At 43.4% G+C, this 22,336-nt stretch overlaps 8 protein-coding genes and 1 non-coding gene across 9 annotated transcripts; 5 read left to right on the forward strand and 4 right to left on the reverse strand.

The window, feature by feature from the left end:
* Positions 1-214: 214 nt before the first annotated feature.
* On the reverse strand, positions 215-901 carry O0I10_010212 (uncharacterized protein; the record flags this gene model as incomplete). The annotated part of the gene is made up of 2 exons (XM_058490195.1): positions 215-355; positions 422-901. 2 exons carry the CDS (start codon positions 899-901, stop codon positions 215-217), a joined length of 621 nt encoding a protein of 206 aa, XP_058339051.1.
* Positions 902-1,844: 943 nt separating this feature from the next.
* Positions 1,845-1,919, reverse strand: O0I10_010213. The gene has a single exon. It is a non-coding gene; the product is annotated as a tRNA-Asp (tRNA).
* A 1,506-nt stretch (positions 1,920-3,425) lies between these two features.
* Positions 3,426-4,006, reverse strand: O0I10_010214 (uncharacterized protein; the record flags this gene model as incomplete). The annotated part of the gene is made up of 2 exons (XM_058490196.1): positions 3,426-3,845; positions 3,926-4,006. The coding sequence occupies 2 exons, from the start codon at positions 4,004-4,006 to the stop codon at positions 3,426-3,428; spliced, it is 501 nt and encodes a 166-aa protein (XP_058339052.1).
* Positions 4,007-4,203: 197 nt separating this feature from the next.
* Positions 4,204-5,927, forward strand: O0I10_010215 (uncharacterized protein; the record flags this gene model as incomplete). Its single annotated transcript, XM_058490197.1, has 5 exons — positions 4,204-4,747; positions 4,801-4,859; positions 4,922-5,187; positions 5,265-5,480; positions 5,573-5,927. The coding sequence occupies 5 exons, from the start codon at positions 4,204-4,206 to the stop codon at positions 5,925-5,927; spliced, it is 1,440 nt and encodes a 479-aa protein (XP_058339053.1).
* Positions 5,928-7,306: 1,379 nt separating this feature from the next.
* On the forward strand, positions 7,307-8,068 carry O0I10_010216 (uncharacterized protein; the record flags this gene model as incomplete). Its single annotated transcript, XM_058490198.1, has 4 exons — positions 7,307-7,405; positions 7,470-7,670; positions 7,737-7,844; positions 7,913-8,068. The coding sequence occupies 4 exons, from the start codon at positions 7,307-7,309 to the stop codon at positions 8,066-8,068; spliced, it is 564 nt and encodes a 187-aa protein (XP_058339054.1).
* Positions 8,069-9,605: 1,537 nt separating this feature from the next.
* O0I10_010217 (uncharacterized protein) lies at positions 9,606-12,391 on the forward strand (the record flags this gene model as incomplete). Its single annotated transcript, XM_058490199.1, has 8 exons — positions 9,606-9,776; positions 9,853-10,080; positions 10,147-10,193; positions 10,284-10,392; positions 10,454-10,801; positions 10,873-11,008; positions 11,075-11,169; positions 11,225-12,391. The coding sequence occupies 8 exons, from the start codon at positions 9,606-9,608 to the stop codon at positions 12,389-12,391; spliced, it is 2,301 nt and encodes a 766-aa protein (XP_058339055.1).
* Positions 12,392-13,652: 1,261 nt separating this feature from the next.
* On the forward strand, positions 13,653-15,217 carry O0I10_010218 (uncharacterized protein; the record flags this gene model as incomplete). Its single annotated transcript, XM_058490200.1, has 5 exons — positions 13,653-14,222; positions 14,299-14,349; positions 14,429-14,635; positions 14,694-14,923; positions 14,983-15,217. 5 exons carry the CDS (start codon positions 13,653-13,655, stop codon positions 15,215-15,217), a joined length of 1,293 nt encoding a protein of 430 aa, XP_058339056.1.
* A 210-nt stretch (positions 15,218-15,427) lies between these two features.
* On the reverse strand, positions 15,428-18,635 carry O0I10_010219 (uncharacterized protein; the record flags this gene model as incomplete). The annotated part of the gene is made up of 2 exons (XM_058490201.1): positions 15,428-18,424; positions 18,549-18,635. 2 exons carry the CDS (start codon positions 18,633-18,635, stop codon positions 15,428-15,430), a joined length of 3,084 nt encoding a protein of 1,027 aa, XP_058339057.1.
* Positions 18,636-20,779: 2,144 nt separating this feature from the next.
* O0I10_010220 (uncharacterized protein) lies at positions 20,780-21,507 on the forward strand (the record flags this gene model as incomplete). The annotated part of the gene is made up of 2 exons (XM_058490202.1): positions 20,780-21,084; positions 21,150-21,507. 2 exons carry the CDS (start codon positions 20,780-20,782, stop codon positions 21,505-21,507), a joined length of 663 nt encoding a protein of 220 aa, XP_058339058.1.
* Between the last annotated feature and the right edge of the window lie 829 nt (positions 21,508-22,336).

A 22,336-nucleotide genomic window follows, 5' to 3' on the forward strand; every position in this document is an offset into this window, starting at 1 on the left:
TTATAATATCCCTCATTACCCACCAACAACAAACAGGTAAAAAAAAGGTAGTGTGCCTGAAACATGCCCGTACACAAATAAAAAGCTTGGCTTGTGGGGAGGGTTATAATGACTTGTCTATTCTGGAGAATTTACATGACTGTACAAATGCAGGGAAGAAATACAAAGGATAAAGGAGAGAGTGAGAGTTTGGTGGCGTGCGGGATATTTTCCGTTATGCGGAATCATCATCATTTTGCTTGTTGTTTGTTGTCTCCCGATGTTGATTAGAAAGAAGTATAGCCTCTCGCTCAATTTCCTTGTCATGTTCGGGTGTGCTGACAGGTCCTTTGTAGTTTGCTTTCTTCAAAAAGTCCTATGTATTCAATGTATACTGTGTCAATATCCGATAGAGACCCTCCTAGGATGATTCAATCCTCACCTTTTGGCTCTGATAGCACTTCCAAAACTTTTGCTTTTGATGCTCACACATCTTGGCCTTGTCCCACCAGCTACCATCTTTGAAGCAGGTCAATAAATCCACATGTAAATCGGCACAGTTGTCGATGGCCTTTTCATGTATCTCTCGCTTTTGATCCATAAAGTCTCGCACAACCCACATAATCTTGGGCCTTTGGGGTATCTCTTCTTCCTCCTTCTTCTGCTGCTTCTTTTCTTGTTGCTCTTCACCGGTTGCCATTGGATTCATAGTGGGTTGATGCCGATTGTATCCCAAAGGTAACGATGACTTGTTCTCACTCTCAGTGGATTCTTCCGATCGTTGCTGTGGCGACGCATTGGCAGGTGCCTTTTTGGAGGGATCGTATTGTGGTTGTGCCTCAGAAAGAAAACTGTCGAGATCTTGGTCTTTGACGTAGGATTCCACGTACTCGCGTGCAGTGCCTGGGTTGCAATCGGCCATTGTGGAAGTTCAATAAAGAGGGGAACAAAGAGACAAAGTTGTTGACACCACTGCCCCTGTCCCCGCTTAAAATTAGCTCTCTGCTCATAGTTGGTTGTTCATTTGCATAAACAATAAACAACATCGGTTTATCATTACCAAGACTTCCTTTATTACATCTTCCATTGATTGTCTTCTAAACAATGAGCTTTATCAGGAATATTGGCTGGCTGTGATAGGGTGAGCAATAATGATCCTTGGCTATACCGCCATTGTAAGCGAACTTTATGCTAGAGAACACATGCATGGATGATTACTACTAGGTATGCTGTCATGGATCCTCTATCCTTGGCCATGAGTCTATGGAAGTTCCAACCTCTTTTCTTTCAATACTGCTACTACCTTGATCATGCAGATGGTGCATACATGATTGCCATAGCAACACAGGAGCCATCGTATCATCTTAATTGGAATGTCATGGTAGTTGTTAAATGAGGCATTGGTAAGCGTTGCATTGTCCCTGATCCATCATGCATGAATGGCTATTCATACAATTATCAAGAGGTACATGTATCTAATGAACAATGCAACATACAACTTCAAGAAGTATTATCGCTGCCTATTTGTTTGGCTATGAGTACTTACGCCAGACCAACTTTCGCCATTCATGTACCCGATGTATGCATGGTAGTACTATTGCATCAATTGCTTTTCTTTGTAGATTCTATCATAAGACTAAAGAGAACGTAAACCTATTTTGATGCGATTCACATACCCTGGATGTCATAAATGTATATGGTTACTGTAGAACAATACCGTCAATCGATAAAACATCTTATGATTTGAGATCCACTACATCCCTCGCTTCCAAAACATGATGTATGGCAAAGATGAAGATGGATTTGAATCACGTGACCACGAAAAAGTTGAAAAAACAAAAAGAAAATTGAAGGATTGAAAGATCTTGCTCTCGGACCGGGAATTGAACCCGGGTCTCCCGCGTGACAGGCGGGGATACTGACCACTATACTATCCGAGATGGTCTGTTGCTTCCTTCCTTGTTTTTCAACGCGCGGGTGCATATATATACCACAAAATTGCCATATATGGAAAGTGATCGTAGTACAAACAGGGGCAAAATGAAGTCACAGGAGGGGAGCGGACTTTTCTCTTCAATTTCGGTCGATCTTCCACACACGCTTTATTGCTACTTTACATATTGCAGCCAACAACACACCTCAAGATCCTGAAACGTGCTCAAGACCGATACATTCGTTTGACCACCATTGTCACCGATCCTGAAGCCCATACGCCAACTGTCACCGCCAAGGCACTTGCAGAGATACCTTCCATGAAGTTATGAGCACGCATTCTTGAATTCAAGTTTGTTGTTGGCGCTCATGAGATTGTACCATCGACTTTGCTGGCATCGGTTGTGGATACTTTGCTACGCGTACACCACTCTTTCAACAGTTGGGAAAACCTGAAAAGGAACAAGCTTTAGCGCGACTATTCTCTTTTGACACGACAAGCCCCACTGCCATGTCACCCAATCCAATACATCAACAACAGCTACCATGACCAAGAATACGCCCACATCAAGACCTTGAAGAAGTCCTCCGTAGCCAGGTTACGAGAGAAGCGCGTATGGGATCCAATCCTATACCTTCCAGCAAGCACTCGTGATCGACATCGACTCTTATCGACCTTTGTTCCCTTTGAGTGGTTTATTATCGTACCTCTTGCAAGACCAACAAACCGTTTGAGCTTTTCGTGGGCTATTAGGATGCTTACAAGAGCTGCCTTACCTGCCGAGAACGTCGTAACCCTCCTATGGTATTGTTGTTACTGGATTCAAAAGGATTGTATCGATTAATTATTTGATGTTGTATGTGTACGTGATATTGGTTACTATTAGCAATTTGCCGAGGAGGACAAGATCGACCTTAGCGATTTGAGACACGAACAGCTGGTGAATTCTTCGACGTGAGTATTACATTATAGCTGATTGTAGTCATCCATTAACTATGATACATAGACGCATATCATCGTATCGATGTAGCCCCGGATGAGCTTTTCTGCCAGGTGATCCGCCTTGGAGATTGGTCAAGTGATTTAGAGGACTATCAGGTTGCAGAGGCCATCGTGGACCATGTTGGATGTTGCGACAACTACCATTGGGTCTTGAAGAATGTTGGTGAACATCCGGCTCCAACCAGTTTTTTTCTCCTGCTCACTCTTGCTCTATATGTGCTCTCTCTCTCTCTAGCGCTCTAGATGATATAGAGCTCTCGAAAAATAAAGAACATGCGTCTGTTTCCTCAAAAAAATAGAGCTACGTTATTGTATACTGGGTATGGTCTTCTCACTCTTAATACCATTACATTGGCAATGATATAGCAACTCAATCAATAAATGCTGGAATGGTCTTATTGATCGCAAATGGATATGAATGATATGGGATGAATTGAACATGCTGTATTCAGAAAAGATTGTCTATTGCATTAAAATGGGATTTTGGTTGACATACACTATGAATGGATATCTATGCTGAAACGAAGCGATTGTTCTTGAGTTCCAATTGACCATGCTCCACGAATGCAGGCCATTGTTTTCCTTCTTGTACCATCTCCAAGAATCGAGGTTGTTCCCATAATGCTGACAACTTAGTCTCGGGGCTGAAATGCTTTGGTGCGACTGATTCGAGAGCTTCCTGAAGTGATAAGACTGATTTTTCAACAAGGTCACTTTCAACAGGACCACGTGTACGCTTGGGTGTAGACAAGTGTTCTGCTGATGTCTTCAAGTCGAATTGTCGTGCCTTTGAACGTTGTAAAAGTGCATCCGTCACTGCTTGTGCCGATTTTTCGTTTGTAAAACCTGTCAGTGCAAGCATAGGTCGCCACAAATCCTTTCTCAGGCGTACAGGACGTGTCGCATTGTCGAGTTGACGAAGGTTGCGAGTCTATAAACAAGGAACCGAATTAGCAATGGGAATGAGGAGGAATAGAAAAAAGAAGAAAGGGAAACTAAACGCTTGCTTGCCTTTGCGAAATGTTTGGTGGAGACAATGACTTGGTTGGTCTGAATGTGACGAAAGAGATATACGCTATGTGTCGATGCCATGGTGTACAAAGGTGAAGAGAGAGCGAGAGCGAGAGCGAGTGGGTGTGGTGTGGTGTGTTATGTATAAGTGTAAGAAAGAGAGAGAGAGGTTTAGTTCGGGTGGAAAACAAAACGTGACTTTTTGGGAGAGATAATGGGATGCCTCTTGTCACTGTAGCCTTTTTCTTCTCTTCCTTTCCCTCTCACCTCTTGCGTCAATGTTTCGCCCCAACACAGGCATTGATTTAAACGACTTTCCCGCGTTAGGCTCACCAGCATCCAGTACTCGAACACCTAATGCTGGTTCTTTACCTCCTCAACCTCCTTCCTCATCGCTTTTACCATCCAATCGATTCGCGAATTATCCATCCACACCCTCTAATTCAACTCACCTTCAAGACGCACTTCTTGGTACCGGTTCAGCAGTAACAGCAGCAGGAAATAGTAATGCAGCAGTAGCAAACGAGTTTGGTGTGGTCTCTGGGTCATCGCCATTAGGATCCTATCAACCTGTACATAGTGCAACAGCAGCAGCTGCCGCTTACGCTGGTCATGGCGATCACCATGTTCTCGCGAATGCTCGAAGTCTGGCACCTAGAACGTTTTCAATGGACGAGTTCCCTGCTTTAAGAAGTTCCTCCACTGCACCAGGAGCAGCAACACCTTTTGGCAACGATCTTTCAGCGGCAAACTCACTTGCATCAAAAGGTGCTGTAGGTGGTGAGCCATGGGATTATGCATCAGCACGAGATTCCATGTCAAGTAAGTAATAATGGAAGGCATCATACAACGCATATGCTAATTTGGCATTGTAGGTAGTAAACAGTATGGTGCACCAGGTATTAGAAACGACATGCTTGGATCATCTCAATGGGTAAGATCATACAATGAATGAATTGCTCCTTACATGACGTACTTGTTAACATATAAATCTAGTCCCGTGGCAGCAATGCAGGCGAATCAACGCCATCGCAATCAAGAAAATCCGTTGGATCCTCTCTTGCACGAGAACAAGATGGCAAAACATCATCAACAACACCTGTTAGTGGAGCAAGTAGTGGAAGCAATAGTGATGTCAAATCGGGCGATTCGTACGGGCTATTAGGATTACTGGGAGTAATAAGGATGACGGATCCAGATCGGAGCATGCTGGCACTCGGCAGTGATTTGACAACGTTAGGCTTGGATTTGAACACTGCAGAGTAAGTGAATTGGAACCCCAAAGGCGGCCATATGTGGAATCCAACATCCCCAAACCAACCATGTTGTTGTTTTGCAGCTCTATATATTCGACTTTTATTTCTCCATGGTCAGATACGCAAACGCCACCAGGTTTGAATGTGGAGCCGGGCTATTATCTTCCTCCATGTTATCGTACAGTACACGCCACGCCACCAGCCCATCAACGTATGCGGACATTTTCAGATGAAATTCTGTTTTATGTCTTTTATTCAATGCCAAAGGATGTAGCACAGGAGGCAGCAGCACAGGAGTTGTAAGTAAGGGGGGAAGGTGAAGGAAAATTCTACTCAAGGAGAAAAAAGAGGTATGGATTCGATCATCTCGATTGACGATGACGTTTTGTAGATATGCACGGAATTGGCGTTATCATAAGGAATTGGGCATGTGGCTCACCAAGGAGACTGATGAGAATGGTCGACCAGTACAAGGATGGCGGCGGACAACACCAAATCCTGTTGATCGGGGAGTTTATGTTATCTTTGATCCAACATCATGGTCAAAAGTGAAGCGGGAATGGACGTTGCCATGGGATGCTTTGGAAGAACGACAACCCCAACCACAACAGCAATCAACCCAAAGTGGTCCATCATCACAACCTCGGCCGCAGCAGCAACAACCACAACAACAACCTGGTATGAGCATGTCAAACACTCCCACCGGCATTTCTCCAGGTCTAGCTAGCAGAGGTGTCATGATATAGATGTGTTTTGCTTTCTACTATTACTAGGAACAGGCTCATTTTGCTCCGCTTCCATTTTTTCATCGTCAATTTTTTTTCTTCCACCGAGTTCAGGAGATGATGATGTGCATGGGTTGGGTTATAGAGAGAGTAATGATCGGAGAAGAGGTGTGCATGTGGGTTACATTATCTATTGCATCTACACATATCATCTTGTACAATACGACATGCGATTAAAAGGTTGATACACTATTTGTGATGGTATTATTGGAGGGTTATCTTGGAGTCATCAGCACGTGTGTGTAATGTGTATGCGTATGTGTATGTGTGTGCGTGCCCCAAAGTAATGAGCTGCTGCAAGTAGCCTATCATGCGTCTGCTGGATGCAACGTAGGATTTGTGTAACCGTTAATGCGTCTAATCCATTTCGATTCATGTTCTCCATGATTACACAGCTATTTACACGGCTTGCTTCATTACACTACCGAAGGATGGTATAAATAAAGTATATGCTATAGCCACGATAAAGATGCCTATGCTCGCGTAAATTTTGAAAGCGATAGCAAGGCGTAGTGGATGTCCTTCTTATTAGTAGAACCAAAATAGAGACAAGCAATTGTTCAAGTTGTTGAGTAAGCTTTATGATACGACGAACAATGACAGCTCTGGAAGACCCTTTGTCAACCTGTCAAACTCAAATGAGACGAATGTGGCGCAAGCTGACATGTGCACAGGAACAAACGATGATGGATGATAGCTCAGCTTTGTAAGGGTAACATGCATAAAATCTTTATCGTTTAGGCTAGCGAAAAAACATTGTTCATTCTTGGCGTTGTGTTGGTGTATCATAATCACCCAAACAAGTCATGGACAAAGGTATAATACATCAAGTGATGAAAACAACAACATTATTGGAGATGAAATATGGGATGGTGCGGAGCGGTAAGTGCAGTGATAAATCCCGAGATGTGAGTGGTAGGCTGATCCCGCGGGTACAAAAAGTGACATCAATTGTAAACTTGGAGCAAGAGGCAAACAAACAGCCTGAATTGGACAAGAAAACAACGCAAGGATGCCGAGCCGTACATGCCGGTTCCCGATGTTACACAATCGGCCATCAAAAGGTGCACACCATCGAAAAGGGTGAAAACAACGGACGTGGGGGGTGAGGAGGATGAAAAGAAAGGTAAAAGTGAATGAGAGTAACAGGTACCATTAGCTGTCAACCCAATACATCTTTCTTTTTACTGGTTCACCTACCAAATCGGCACACATCTTTTGCTCTCTTTCTCTCTCTTTTCTTTTCTTTCTTTTGTTTTCATTTCATCTTGCTCTTTCTCATCTCCATCCCCCCAAACACCTCTCTCTTTCTTTGTCTCCTCCTTATAATCATCAACGCCATGCCTCGCGTTCTTCGAAAAAAGATTGTCATTATCGGTGACGGTGCCTGCGGAAAAACAAGCCTTTTAATTGTTTATCAAAAGGGCAAATTTCCAGAGGTAAATGCCATCATGGTATATATCGCTTGGATACCCAATGTCAGCTAACTTAAACAACGCATAGCATTATCTACCTACAGTATTCGAAAATTACATTACACGGATCGAGCTTAGTAATTCCAAATCGGTTGAACTTGCACTGTGGGACACAGCTGGTCAAGAAGATTACGATCGATTACGACCTTTATCTTATTTTGAAACGGATGTTGTGCTCATATGCTTTGCTGTTGATAATCCCATATCTTTCCAAAACGTCCGAGATAAGGTAAATTGACCAAATGATACCATAGATCACTCATTGTGATCACTCACAAGCCCCTAATCATACCAGTGGTTACCTGAAGTCAAGCATTACTGTGGAGGAGATGTTGCTCGGGTATTAGTGGGTCTCAAGATCGATCTACGAGGGAAGGCAAGGAGTACAATCAGCTATGAGCAGGTATTGATAGGATGAAAAAGAAGCAAATGATCCTATTGTAGTGGATGATTAACGTTTGTTGTATACAGGGTGCACATCTTGCAAAAGAAATCAAAGCAAAATACTGCGAATGCAGCGCCAAAACAAACCTATATGTGGATTCTGTAGTTCGCACAGCTGCACATGTAGCCAGTAAACCAAGGCTATCCTTGATAAAAAAAAGACGAATGTGCCTTATCCTTTAGAACCTTACTCACTTTTTTCCTTCCTCATACATCTATTTGCCAGCATACCAACATCTTTGTACAGTTAGCGTAGTAGTAACATGTTCATACTCCCTTTTTCTTCCTTCGCTCCGCCACCGCCACGAATTCTTGTTCCCGACCGATCATCCGCGTTTTCCCTTCTCTTGTGCATCTAATTTTATGTTTGTGTCTGTTATGTACGCCATAAATCAGAGTCTGATCTTAATCAACAACACGTGAGATATAGGATGATCGAGCCACTAATACTATCCTGGCGATGTTCATGCAACATGACAATGACGGAGTTGCTAGGGTTTTCAAATATAGGCACACTCAAAAAGTTATTATCAATAGTCAACATCTTATCCGAATACCTGGTATAATCCATTTAGCAGTAATCGGATCATTAGGTTGAATGGGACATACATAGGATGGCTCGCGTATTATAAAAAGCAAACCTATAAAAGATCTATCTTGCCAGTTCACTGGTTTCAAGATCGCACAACATCATCTAGAGCTGGTTCAACGTTGATTAAAAGAGGGTATCTACGTCGTGCAGCTGGCACCGTGTAATCAATAGATCGGCTCCTTTCCTATGTCGGTCCGAAAATAAACCTTGGATGTACAAAAAAAAGAGAGAGAGAGAGAGAGAGAGCATCGGATGTAACGGATTAGCAAAGTGCACATGCGCACATTATGTCTTGCTCTTTGATACATGGGCTGTGTGACATACCGTCCAACGTTGGCAACAGCACGATTCCGAAATCGTTCCGATGACTGACACGAGTTCTCGGCTCGCGTGGCACATCCTTATACCCTATAGCGTTTTCCAGAAACATACTGTATATAAAAAGTTACCCACAAGAATGAGCATGTCTATCATTGTTTTCCACTCATTCATGTGATTTGGGTCTTTAGCATAATAAAACAAGAGGAAGATCATCATCGATGGAGCTCTCTTTTCTATGTACTTTACTACTTTGCATCTTTCAAAGCCCCCCCTTTCCTTAACGTGCAGCACATGTGTAACTTGGATAATGGTCGAGAATACCAACATACTTGAAACATGCAGCGTTTTTTTCATCTTTCCATAACCATATTCTTGCTAAATGCTATTGCGTGGAAGCCTTGATCAAATCATACCAAGGTGCGTGTGGCGTGTTAAAAACATCAGGTCATCATTACTTTGTAAATTTCACAGCTGACCGGATAGATATGGAATAGAGCAAAGATAGATGTAGAGAGGATAACTGTTGACCGGCCATGTGAAGGGAATGACACGATTAAGGGGTGATAGTTTCGAGTAGATAGTAGCAGAGGATCCTCTTTTTTCTTTTCTTTTCCTTCTTCTTTATCCATGTATCCACCATCATCAAAATGCCAGGTACACAAAACCTCGTGGGTGCGGAGGTGTGGGGTATAGAACGAGCGAGAGGATATGCATGCGTGGCAAATATAAGGATATTTCCCCCATCACCCAATCTTTACCTCCCGTTGTCCCCCTTTCTTTTCCTTTCTCTCACATCTTTTCTCTCTCATGTCAGTCGTATCCACTCAAAGCAAAAGGTCGGCCATGCGTCCAACAAGCTCATTAAGCACTTCACAACACCATCATCACCATCATCATCACCATAACCATAACGACACAAACTCTACCCTCGATGTCCAGTCAACGCAAAGTAGACAACGTCAGTCGAAGAAGGATGAGGTAAACTTTATGCAAATGGGTCGATTGAACTACTACTTGGCATCTCTAATCGTCGTGGTGGTATTCCCCCTCTTAGGCCATTCGTAAAAAGATCGAGCAAGAGCTTTCCAAGAAGCGTGGTGGTTCTACTCGTATACGACAAACGAAGAAGATTGCAGGCACCGTTTCAGCATTGCGACCAACACAAGCATTGACAGTTCGTGAAACCCTTCTGGTTATGGAAGCAGCACAGCTGATGGCAGCCAAGCGCAGCGATTGCGTACTTGTCATTGACGAGGAGGATCACCTTAGTGGTATATTTACGGTAAGCTTTGTATCATGTTGGGCCATCGCAAAGGGGGAGTAATACTGATATAGGTTTTGAGTATAGGCCAAGGATCTTGCATATCGAGTAGTCGCTTCTCACATGGATGCACGGTAAGTCGGCAATGGCACACACGTACGTACTTTTGTGGCATGAGCTGATTTATGCCCGCTTCCTCGTCACGCGCGCAATTACCTTGTCAGGGCAACCACTGTATCCGATATCATGACGCGAAATCCAATGTGCGTCACAGCCGACACATCCGCTCAAGATGCTCTCAACCTTATGGTCTCCCGTGGATTCCGTCATTTGGTAATGAAATAGGTCCATGATGTTGTTGGATGTAACATGTTGACTAAAGAATCCCGAGTAGCCTGTTTGCAATGAAGAAGGAGACATCTTCGGCTTACTTGATATCACCAAATGTTTATATGAAGCACTGAACAAGATGGAACGAGCTTATGGATCTTCAAGGAAATTGTACGATGCATTGGAAGGCGTTGAACGTGAATGGGCCAACAGTCCTGTTCAATTTGTGCAGTACATGGATGCCTTACGAGATAAAATGTCATGCCCGGATCTTACTACCGTTCTCGACAATTCGATGCCTGTTCAAGTTGCAATGAAAGCCAATGTTCGTGATGTGGCCACCCTCATGAAAGAACATCGCACTACAGCCGTATTGGTAATGGATCATGGTGGATTATCCGGTATCTTCACGGTAAGTGTGTGCCTGTGCCTTATGACATGTGATTTTGTTCGCTGAGCTCACAACAACATCATGCATTGTAGTCCAAGGATATTGTACTTCGTGTGATTGCAGCTGGTTTGGCACCCGAGAATTGCTCCGTTGTCCGAGTTATGACTCCTCATCCAGATACGGCTAGCCCTTCTACAAGCATTTTGGACGCTCTCAAAAAGATGCATGGTAAGGAAAATGGCAATTGCAATTGCGGAGATGATGATGATGATAATAATCGTGATGGTGGCGTAGATGGTCATTATTTGAATTTACCGGTCATTGATGATGAGCAGCATATTGTTGGTCTAGTGGATGTGCTAAGATTAACGTATGCAACATTGGACCAGGCAAGTGTATGCATATGGGGAAAAGGGTAACGTTTATCTTACAAATGTTATATAGATCAATAGCATTGAAGGGCATGGATCTGAAAATGGTGGAGGCAAATTCTGGAACAGCATGATGGCTGGTGACAACACTGAAACCGAATCAGCGATTAGCGACTCTTTATCTCAAGCAGCCAATTCGCAAATGTTTCCATCACCAGCTAGTCCTCATCCGGATCGTACTCTTTCACCCCACAGTCATCACCATTCACCTTATTCCCATTCAGGATACCCAGAAATTACCCCCGGTGACAGCGCATCTATGGCCAATGGTGATGATATGAGATCCACTGTTTCTTCGCATGTTCAAGGCACCTTTTCTTTCAAATTCACCTATGGCGGCAAAACCCACCGTTTTCGATGTGAAGATTCCAACTATACAGCATTGCGTGATATCGTACGACAAAAGATTATGTCCGACCACCTTGCACTTTCTCAATCTTATGTCAAAGTTGGAGATGAGACATCCAATAACGATGATGGAGATGACAGCTGGTTGAGTATTTCATATCTTGATGATGAGGATGACAAGGTGCTCTTGGCAAGTGATGCGGATATGGAAGATGCAGTACACTTGGCGCGTAAATTGGGTCAAGATCGAGTACGTTTGTTTGTTCAAGATAGCATGGCACCTCAACAAACCAACAATGACACCCAACCATCATCAATGACGACTACTCAACCTCATCCTGAAGATACCCATGTACCTCTTGGACAACCCACCATTTCTGTGGCACCACCACCAACACCCCCTACGACTACATTGGACGATGCTGCTGCTACTACTAGTCATCCACAACCAGATACTACAACAAGAGATGAGAGCAATCACAATGTTGGGAAAAAACATCGCCGTATGAAACGACGACAACGACAACATGATGAGAGTGATGTAACAACAAGCAGCAGTGATACCAGCGATGCATCCGAAAGTGGCAGTGACATGAGTGATTATGATAGCGATGTCCGATACAGTAGCGGCAGTGGTAGCCGACGACGGCGTCATCGAAGACAACAACAACAACGTCGTGCCAAGCATAAACGGGATGGTGCAGCACAATTCGATTTGCCTATTCCACAAGAAATGCTATTACCAGCAGCTATCACTTTTCTCGGTGTAGTGATTCTTGGAGTATTCGCCATTACTAAATTTACGGCCCCCTCCGTTGACCGCCGTTTCTGATCAACCTTTCACGGTAGCACACACGTATCCTAGCAACCTCCTTGCGACCCTTTATATATATTTTAATGTGACATAAAGTTCTCGTTACTACCCACCCTAGAAGAAAAGGAAAGATTGGACTGCTTGTTGATGGATGTCATTCATGTGAAAAAGAGATTATCCTTGTTGAACAAAAACACGCACTTTTCATCTAGCGTTTCGCATGTCATTTATAAACGACGTTGCTATTATGGATACCATCATCATCATTATCAATTAGGTTGGCGACAATAGTACTAGCATTTTGAAACAATCCATGATGCTTATCAGATAGCGTCTTAGACCCATTGGTACTATACAGCGTGGTGGTAGCAACCAGGTTTCATGAATCATACATTGATGGCAACCATGCGGTGATAAAATTTACCATTGTCTAGAATGTCAAAAGCTTGTATTATAGGTTTTAAGGAGGAAGACGATAAAAGGAACCCCCTCGTGATCTTTTCAAAAAAGCAGGGTTGGTTGGCGTGGTTGATTGTTTACTGTTTATTGTTCATTGCAATCGACACTGCATCCGCAGCCATATTCAATGAGTACATGGTACACAAAGAACCGCCCATTCCAGCAAAAAGGAATAGGTCAATTAATAGCTTAGCCTTCTCCTCCTTATATCTGTACATTATTGTTTCGTTCGGCTTCCGCCTTTGCCAATCCCCATTTTCTGGTACAAAAGGCTTTGAATAAACATGGCATTGTTTGTAAATCAATAGTAAGGGGTTTGAGGTAGACCAAGAGAATAAGAAGAAAAACGATAAGGTAATAACATGTGATGTCAACCTCGTTGTTGCCCATTTTCAGGCTACATGAACTGAGACACACACGCACGCACAACACAGACAAATACTTATGTGTGCGATTTAGACCGGTCGATGGTTGTCGAAAGAATCATGAGATAGGGCTCGTAAAGCGACCCTACGTTTATGGCATTCCGAGACATAAAAGCCGACGATTCCATTCTTAATCGAAGCCCAAAGAGAATACGGTAACCCGATATGTTGAAACTGTCATCACGCTAATGATTGCCCGTGTCATTGATATGCGTGTGCGCATTGCTTATCAAGTTCTTGTATATTCACTTTTAATGATTGTCTATGCGCTATTATGCTTTCCACATTCTTTCTTTCCCTTTTCCCATCCTTCGCGTTTGACTCTATACTACGATTAACGTCGCGTACCTCCTATCCTTTACGTCAAAGCACACGTTTTAATCACCACACACAGCATGTCCATCTTTTCCAACGCCAACTTGACATTCATTCAGCAACATGCATCTAATACGCTTCCTTCACCTCCGTCACCTAACTTATTCACGCTTCCATCGCCATTTGATCCAAATAGGCCCATTCATCGTCCTTATGACTATCAACATCCTACGAATGATTCTTGCTCAATTTCCTCCATCGAGCTGCGACCTTTGATGAAACGTAATATCATCACACCAGCAGTTTTAGCTTCATCATCAGACCATTGCCGACTCCCTTCATTGCAAAACATGCTAGCATCACCGCCACCTGAAGATCGTCCATCCAATACTACTAGCAGCCATCATAATAATACTCATGATGCCAAAGTTACATCATTTCATCGTGATCAACAGCCTATCGCATCCCATCTTGTCAAACGCGGTCGATCAAATGATGCTGCTGTCATTATTCACGAGCAACAACAACATGATACCTTTACTCAAAAGAAGTCCAAACATCGCCACCATGACGATACGCGTGGTTTAAGGCACTTTAGCAAGCAAGTGTGTGACACGGTTGCAAGGAAAGGTATCACCACGTACAATGAGGTATTAAGACCAACAACATGTTACAGGGAGAAAGAATGAACTAATGCAAATGTTTACTGTTTATTATTGTTATTAGGTTGCCGACGAGTTGGCATCGAGCATCCGTGCCAGTAGTAGTGACAATGCGGTAAGTGTGCATACTCCTTTTTTGTTTCATCATCTTTGTTCTTTGCAATGACACACACGCATGCGTGCATTAATTAAAGAGCTGTACCACAACAAGCTTGGATCAAAAGAACATTCGTCGCCGTGTTTATGATGCTCTTAATGTTCTTATGGGCACAGGCATCATTGCCAAAGACAAGAAGAACATCAAATGGGTAGGCGATATTGCGTGCACTGACGAGCATGTTGCACACGATATGCATGGTCAACATCTTGACCATTTGCAAGCTCAAATTCACCGTGAACAGGTAACTACTACTAATATTATACCACCACCAAGTCATTATTAAACAAGGGTGACATTAGGTTCACCAAGCAACGCTCGTGGCATCCCTTGATGAAATGAGCCATCTAATTCGAGATAAGCTTCAACAGCACGTGCAGCTATGTCATCTCATTTGGAGAAACCAGCAAAGGAATGACAAGTCCACACCATCACCTCCCAATCACGCCCGCGTTGAGCTTCCTTTTTTCCTTGTATCATCGCTCGATGATGAGGAACAGGGCGGCATGCAAATTCAAGTGCGAGATGATGGGTAAGAAAAGAAACCCCACTTTGTATAAGATGAATACTAATAAAGCAAACCCTTTTTAGTCATTATGCCGAAATATCCGATATTAGCATGGCTCACGGTGAAGCACGCATCATTTACGAGGATGTTGATGTGCTTGAATCTCTTGGATTGAATAACATCACGCATGAACAACTTGATGCATGGTTACCCAATGATCCTGCATTACGCGCCTTTGTATCCGTGCGTCGATGTAGTGGTGGTGATGGCACGATCGTATGTTTGCAGTCGTCACGTACTTCAAATCATGTCACGTGATACGCCCCGTCGTCTAGGAAACCAACCTTGACAACCTTATGCTTCTTCTACTACAACAACACGTATCCTCTTTCTTTCACTTCCTCCATTTAACTCTCTATGTATGCATGAGCAAACATTCCCCTGTATATGTGCTTTCCCTTTTTTCCTTATATTTTGTGTAAGTTTTTTTCTTATTTGAAAAAAAAGACAACTAGGACTATCCACTATTTATCCACCATTATCCCAATCACCTCGTGATCGTTTTGCTGCCATACGTGCATATCCTGCCGTGTTGTATCCACCTGTGGATGCTGCTGCTTCGCTATCGTCATCCGTTCCAGCATTGGGAGGGAATGTTGGGTGCGTATTGTATTGCTGTGGATGACTTGTTTGTGATAACAAGGCTGGATTGACTGATGGATCCACTGGTGCAAACATGGCAGCATCATAAGCGGATGGCATCACTGTGTAATGAGGTGTTCCATTGGCCATGGGTCGCTGTTGATGTTGATGCTGTTGTTGTTGTTGAGTGGGTCGCATGGGTGATGGATAAGTATGATGCTGAGTATACATGGAATGCTGATGATGTTGATGATGATTCGGGTATACATTGTTAGGTGGTGGTGGTGCAGCAGCTATTTTGGATGGCTGTTGTTGATGAGGATGAGGGTGGTGGTGGTGATGTTGTTGTTGTTGTTGTTGTTGCGTAGGAGGAGGTGGTGGTCGTTGATGATGTTGATACATGACAGCAGCAGCAGCAGCAGCAGCCGATTCACTTGCTGGAAAGGGTCGATTGGTATAAATATGATGAGGTTCTTCATTCACTGCTGTAAATTGTTGAGTATCTACTGTGGCGGATACGAACATGTGTTGTGCAAGAGCAGCTTCAGAAGAAGTATTGATCGCATGCGTTGGTTGCATTTCATTCCCGCTCATAAAAAGCATCCCACCATCTCTACCAGAAAGATGAAAATCCATCAATGGGTCATAGAATACGCCTGATGCCATCAAATTGCTAGTCGTTGGCATGGTCGAAGCTGAGGCCATTCGCACATCGGATGATGAAGGTGATTGCTGCTGCGTTGGTGCCATACCATTGTGCTCTGGTAAATTGTACATGTCATAACTCGAGGGTCGTGGTGCTTGTGGTGTAGTTTGATGCATGGTGTTATGTACAGTCGTAGGTGAAGGTGTCGTTCCTGATGGCGATGAACCTGATAACATGGCATTCGCATTGATGGTACCCTCTGCTGCTGCTGCTTGTTGTCGATAACGTGATCCCCCTGATTGCCGTAAAACCGCATTTTGATCCACTGGTGGAACATCTTCTAATCGAGTAGGCATTGATTCCCTGCGTAAGAACGTCTCGATATTCTCAATAACCCGTTGCACCTTTTGCATATAGATCATTGGCGAATTGCGAAGCACATTGGCTGTTGCTATCAAGTTGCGTTGGGAGAGACATGCAATGCCTGCATCAGTTGATAAGGCGTTGAGTTGATGTACTGCAATGCTGACAAGGACACCATCCAAAACAAAATAGAATTGACACCAGCTTCCATTGTCTGCATACAATTCAAGAGCACGAGTAATAGCGATAGCTGCACGCGTGCAAGTGTTGAGCGAAAGTAGTGCATTTGGATGATCATCGTGTTGCTGCTGCTCCATCTTATCCAATTGATGTCGTGGTAAAAAGAACTTGTGAAGCATGATCCATGTCGTATGGTATTGTATAATCAATAACAGACACGCTTCATCTTTGAATGCTCCTTTGCCTTCAAGTGTGCCGCTAATGGGAAATCGCAATTCAGCAGGCAATTCAGCAAACCATTGCTTGAGTGTAAGATCCAAATTTGATATTGCTGACAACAATGCCTCCTTGTCTTGGTGTAATGGTAGCTGATTGATGATGTCTTTGCGAATACGTAAAAGTCGAATTGAATGTACGCCATAGTTGATTCGATATCCAGTTTCCTCATTTTCATTGTCCAATTTTTGAGGAGGATCCACATTGCATTCCATATCATCCACCATAGGAGCTCTATTCGATCCAAGAGCAGCCCATAAATCAAGCCAATACACGGACCACCATAGCCGTTTCTTTCTTTCAGCTTGTCTCGTCTCTTCTTTGGTCGCTCTTTTCCTCCTTGTGGGTCGTCGATGTAATCCAAGTTCTTGAGCCATACGCACAGCCATCCCAATATGGGTATGAGCTAAATCGGATCGGCCATTGCTGATTTGGTACATGTACAAATTCAAAAGGGCGTGGATTGTAGTCAATGTTGGCAATGTAGGGGTGGTACCCTGGCCCATTAATGATTGCTGTGCATGATTGTAATAGGCTTCTCCTACCAAGGTTGGATCAACACCAGGACATGCTTGATGAAAGATACATGCATGTTGAACAACCCATGCTCTGATGGAACACGTCAACAAGGGTGTTGGGTCGTTGCCGTTCTTTGTTTCCACTGATTGATAAGGAAGAAAACAACAAGGATACCAATTCTTGGTCAATTCATCAATAGCAGCATCGCCCATGATATTATGCTGTGCATGATTGTTGTTGTTGGTGGTGGTCATGTGTTGTTGTTGTTGATGATGATCCGCCATGGCAGATTCATTGTTAATGTTGAGATGACTGATACCATCCAATAGAGCTTGATACATGGCCGCCATATCAGTGACATCTGTGTGATGTATGGTTGGGGGTAAATGTTCCATTCTCCAGGCACCCTCAGGAGGAGGATAACGGTGTTGAGCGGAGGCTGCCGGAGCAGACGTCTGATTTGGAAATGGGCTTGCGGCGGCGGCAACAGCGGCGGCAGCATTTTCCATGACAACGGAAGCAGGTTTCATTGTATTTGTTGTTGCAAATGGTAATGATGCTGTTGTTGTACAGTTATTGTTGGCTGTGGTTGTATCGGTAGCGGATACAGGTACTGGTGATGGCGTGGTACTCGATGATGCTATTGCTGCTGCTGATGGTGGTTGATTCTCATTGCCAGGCGTTGTATTGAGTGCTTGGCGCATTGTATCAAGCTCGTCTTGCATCTTTTGCATACGCATCTTTAACGATTCCACGTGGATACCCAAGGCTTTAAATGCCGACTTGTCTACGCGTCGTGGTGGTGTGGCGTAATTACATTCACTGTTGGATGCAGCACATCGCTTGCACGTTGGCTGTGCAAAGTCGCATTTGACTTTTTTCTTTTTGCACCTTGAGCACTATGATACCACACGCGTCAGTCTCCCGCAAATTATGCAAGCGTTTAAGGTACCATCATAAAGGAGACAATACACCCTTTTCAAACACCCACAACGCTTTTCAGTATCCTTCATACCAACTTACAGCATAGCTTGATCGTGGTCGTTTGGGACGTGTTGGTTCAGGTGGCTGGGACTGATCATTGTGCTCGGAGATGAAGACCGACGACATTACCGAATGTACCGAGGTTGATGGGCGTTCTTCCTCTGAAGGGAGGTTGAGAAAGCAACAAAAGAAAAAAGAGAGAAAGAGTGTAAAGGGAAAAAAGGAGAGCGTGAAAAGAAGAAAAGGCCAAAAAGTTGCCAAGGTACACTCTCACTAAAAAGGGAAGACCGGCCCAAGCCATGTAGTCATGGTAATAATGCGTGCCCCAGACACATGCAGCAGCTGCGTATCTACATAATAAATGAGATTACCTTTGTCAGAGTGTATTGTGCCGATGAGTAATACTCCATGTACCCTGTAATAGTCGCCATTTGCCCATTGTAACCATCGATGGTCACGGAGATACGATCATAATGGCAACTTATGAGTACGGGGTTTTTTTCTGTCTTTGCGCCGGTTCCACCAAACCACTACAATGCAGAGCCTTGTCCCATTTCTTGGCTGCTATTATATTCATTTTGGCCCGGCTATCGAGATTCCCATCTCTTTTTTCGTTAACTAGATTCTCATTCCTAATTTGCTCCATGTGGCCGCATAGACGTGCTCTATCGTATAACCCAAATGACACTTTTATGATAACATCATCATATTGCATCTGGATTGGAGTGCCTACATTGTGCACGCGTACGCGGTTGTCAATCAAATATAGGGTATAACCCGTTTTATATATTATAGATATTGCTATGATGACCACTATCGGCACAAGATGCTGATCCATGGCGTAATTTAGCTATATGGAAACGATGGGAGAAATCTACACTGCATCCAATGAAATCTCTGCTAGGACGACGTGCTGCAATTTGTTGTAACAAGCACACTGACCATGTCCAAGACACTCACATGCATATGTAAATCATCAGGCTTTTGTTTTCATTTCGCTGTTGGCATCTCATGAGACATGTTTAACAACAACATGGTTAACTTTATTTTTCTGCATGATGATGACTTGTTATCAAAACAGCTTCTTGCAGCCAACGAATGTTGCTACTTCATACAACAATGAACGTCGATTCTAGATGTGGCAAGTTGGTCTCTTTCTTTCTTTCTATTTCATTGTCTACCGGAAAAAATATCATGTGCATATCAGCAAACCGAATACAATATCACGCGAAATTGGCCGTGTGTGGGGGTAGATGATGAGACCTACCGTTAAAGTTTTGTGCGACCTGGTAACCTTGTTGTGGGATAGATATAAGCTTACAGCTCAGGCATATGATCAACCTTTATCTCGATGACATTGTTGCTACCCATTAGATCGTGTCAAGACCTTGATTATTTTTCAAAGCTCACCCTCATTTTGATTGTCGAGAGGTTCATTTTCTTTTATGGCTATCAACAACTCGTTGTCTCAGCCTCTCAACAGCCCAGCCCTGCTTTCATCGCAAGTTGTCAAGTTGCCAGATATAGCTCATGTTGGGTTGTCATTGCACAAGATTATTCCCATACAAGTGACAGATGCGGAACAAATGTAAACAGACCAAAAACACCAGCACTTACCCGTGAAATGAAGGCTCATTAGTGGCGGTAAATGGTAATTATTGGTAGTGAAAGGGGCAAATCGAGTGATGTATATAGCAAAGGATAAGGGCGGTTTTACTTTTTACACAACAGTGTGTGTGTGTACACAAGGGGCTGGGTGAAAGGGATGAAGGAGAAAAATTAGAGTCATGCTCATCTACAAAGAGGATCGACTCGGGTGTGCCACCCTCATGGTCTATACAAGGTGAAGATACGATAATAGGTTGCCGTATTTGGCTGTTGCATCATATAAAAACGAGAGGTGTGCTTTTTGTTCTCGGCCATCCTTTGCTTCTTTCTTGCATACGCTTCTTTTTTCTTTTTCTCTTCTCGCTCTTTGTATCTGTATTTCATGCTCAACCCAACATCTTCCCTTGAAACCTGTCAACAGGTTCAAAACACAACCACCAGCCAACATGTTACTTATCATTTGGGTAAGCAATGTTCTAAGATGTGATACCATCATCATCCCGGCCTTGGATTGCTGTTGCTTACACAACGACCTCCTAGGTCGAATTCATTCAAGGCAACATCCAACTCCTAAAAAAGAACAACAGCGTTGGCCACAATTTCTTTCCCCATTCACCAAATTACGACAAATGAAATCATCCTGGTCCCTAGCTTCATCCTTTATGTCGACTTCAACAACATGTTCATCATCATCATCATCCGAACAACCCGAACCGGAGTCTGAACACACTCCCAGTACCATTACCACTTGCACCATTGTCAGCAACATTGATCCCGAGCCACCCGTATACGATGACCCGTGCCATCCGTGGTCGTCGTCTCACATCCAATCTGGGATACAAAGCGATGAGGATGAAGATGAAGAACATCTACCACCTTATGAATGCACCGTGTCACGAGCAGGACAAGTGCATGTCAAACGTGAACGAGAAGATGAGAACACGTTATCCAAAAAGCGATCATGGAGGTAGGTTATTATTGTGATATTGAGTCTCTTTTTACCCCCTTGATTAATTTGCTTTTGTTTTCCAGAAACCTCTATGTTGTTGTATGGGGAACATCGATACGTGCTTATAAGAAGCAACCCACCAATCCTGAAACTGAAAGACCTGTATGGAGCTTTTCAATGCAACATGCTGAAGCTGGAATGGCTACCGATTATCGTAAATATCCAGATGTTGTGCGTGTACGCATTCGACACGGCCCTCAATTCCTTATTCGATGCAGCACATACATGAGTGCGGTCTTGTGGATCGACGCTATCCAAGCATCTGCAAATGTATGCGAGGATCTTGACACACGATGCATGCCTGAATTCTCATTTGGTAGACGTTTAAGGCGATCCAGACCGCATCGTCGATCACCTACTAATACCCCCACATCTCGTTAAAATCCCCATATTCTTTATTTCTCACTCCCATATATCCTTCAGAACACATCTTATGCATCCTAGTGCATCATCTGCTACCTACATGTTCCCATTGAAAGAAGAAAAAAACAAACATCCCATCACCACCACATTATTATTCATACATACAGCATACATGGCCACCACCATCACATGGGCCTTTCATACAATCGCATGAAAAATAAACGTATTAATAAAGCGAATGACAGTGGTACACTATTCCAAAGACAGCTAATGAACTACCAACATTGATGGGTGTAAAAATAAGGGGCCAAGGTGGGGTCCTACTCCGTAAGGAGAAAAAGAGAGAGATCTTCATTAGTAGCAATTGGTGGCACACACACACACACGCACGCATGCAGCTGTCAATCCCGATCAACAACTTTTTCTCAACACAGATTTGCAATGCATATATGCATACTAAAACCATTAATGTGCGACAAAATATGTACCGCGTGAACAAGTGTATGTTAGAGGAAGGAGAAAGAGGAGCGTTAGCTTCTCCGATGAAATGTTCACACACATCCTGATGATCCAATGCATATGCATGTAAAAGCTGTTCATCAAAACAACAGCCGTTTGAAGCAGATACCCGCACATAGAGAGTAGCTGCAGGATCATGAGAGGAGTAAAGCTGCGCGTTTTGCATTATGATAATAGGCCAAAAAGTAAAACCCCAAAGGCAACACGGACAATGATATACGCTGTTATCATCATTGCGAGCAGTAACAGATGGATGGATGTAGGGATTTGTATAATAGGTCAAGATGGCCATCCATTTAAGTATGCACGCTTCTTGATGTTTCAAGAG

Source organism: Lichtheimia ornata (assembly GCF_029851405.1).
Source record: "Lichtheimia ornata isolate CBS 291.66 chromosome Unknown scaffold00066, whole genome shotgun sequence".
Taxonomy (NCBI): domain Eukaryota; kingdom Fungi; phylum Mucoromycota; class Mucoromycetes; order Mucorales; family Lichtheimiaceae; genus Lichtheimia; species Lichtheimia ornata.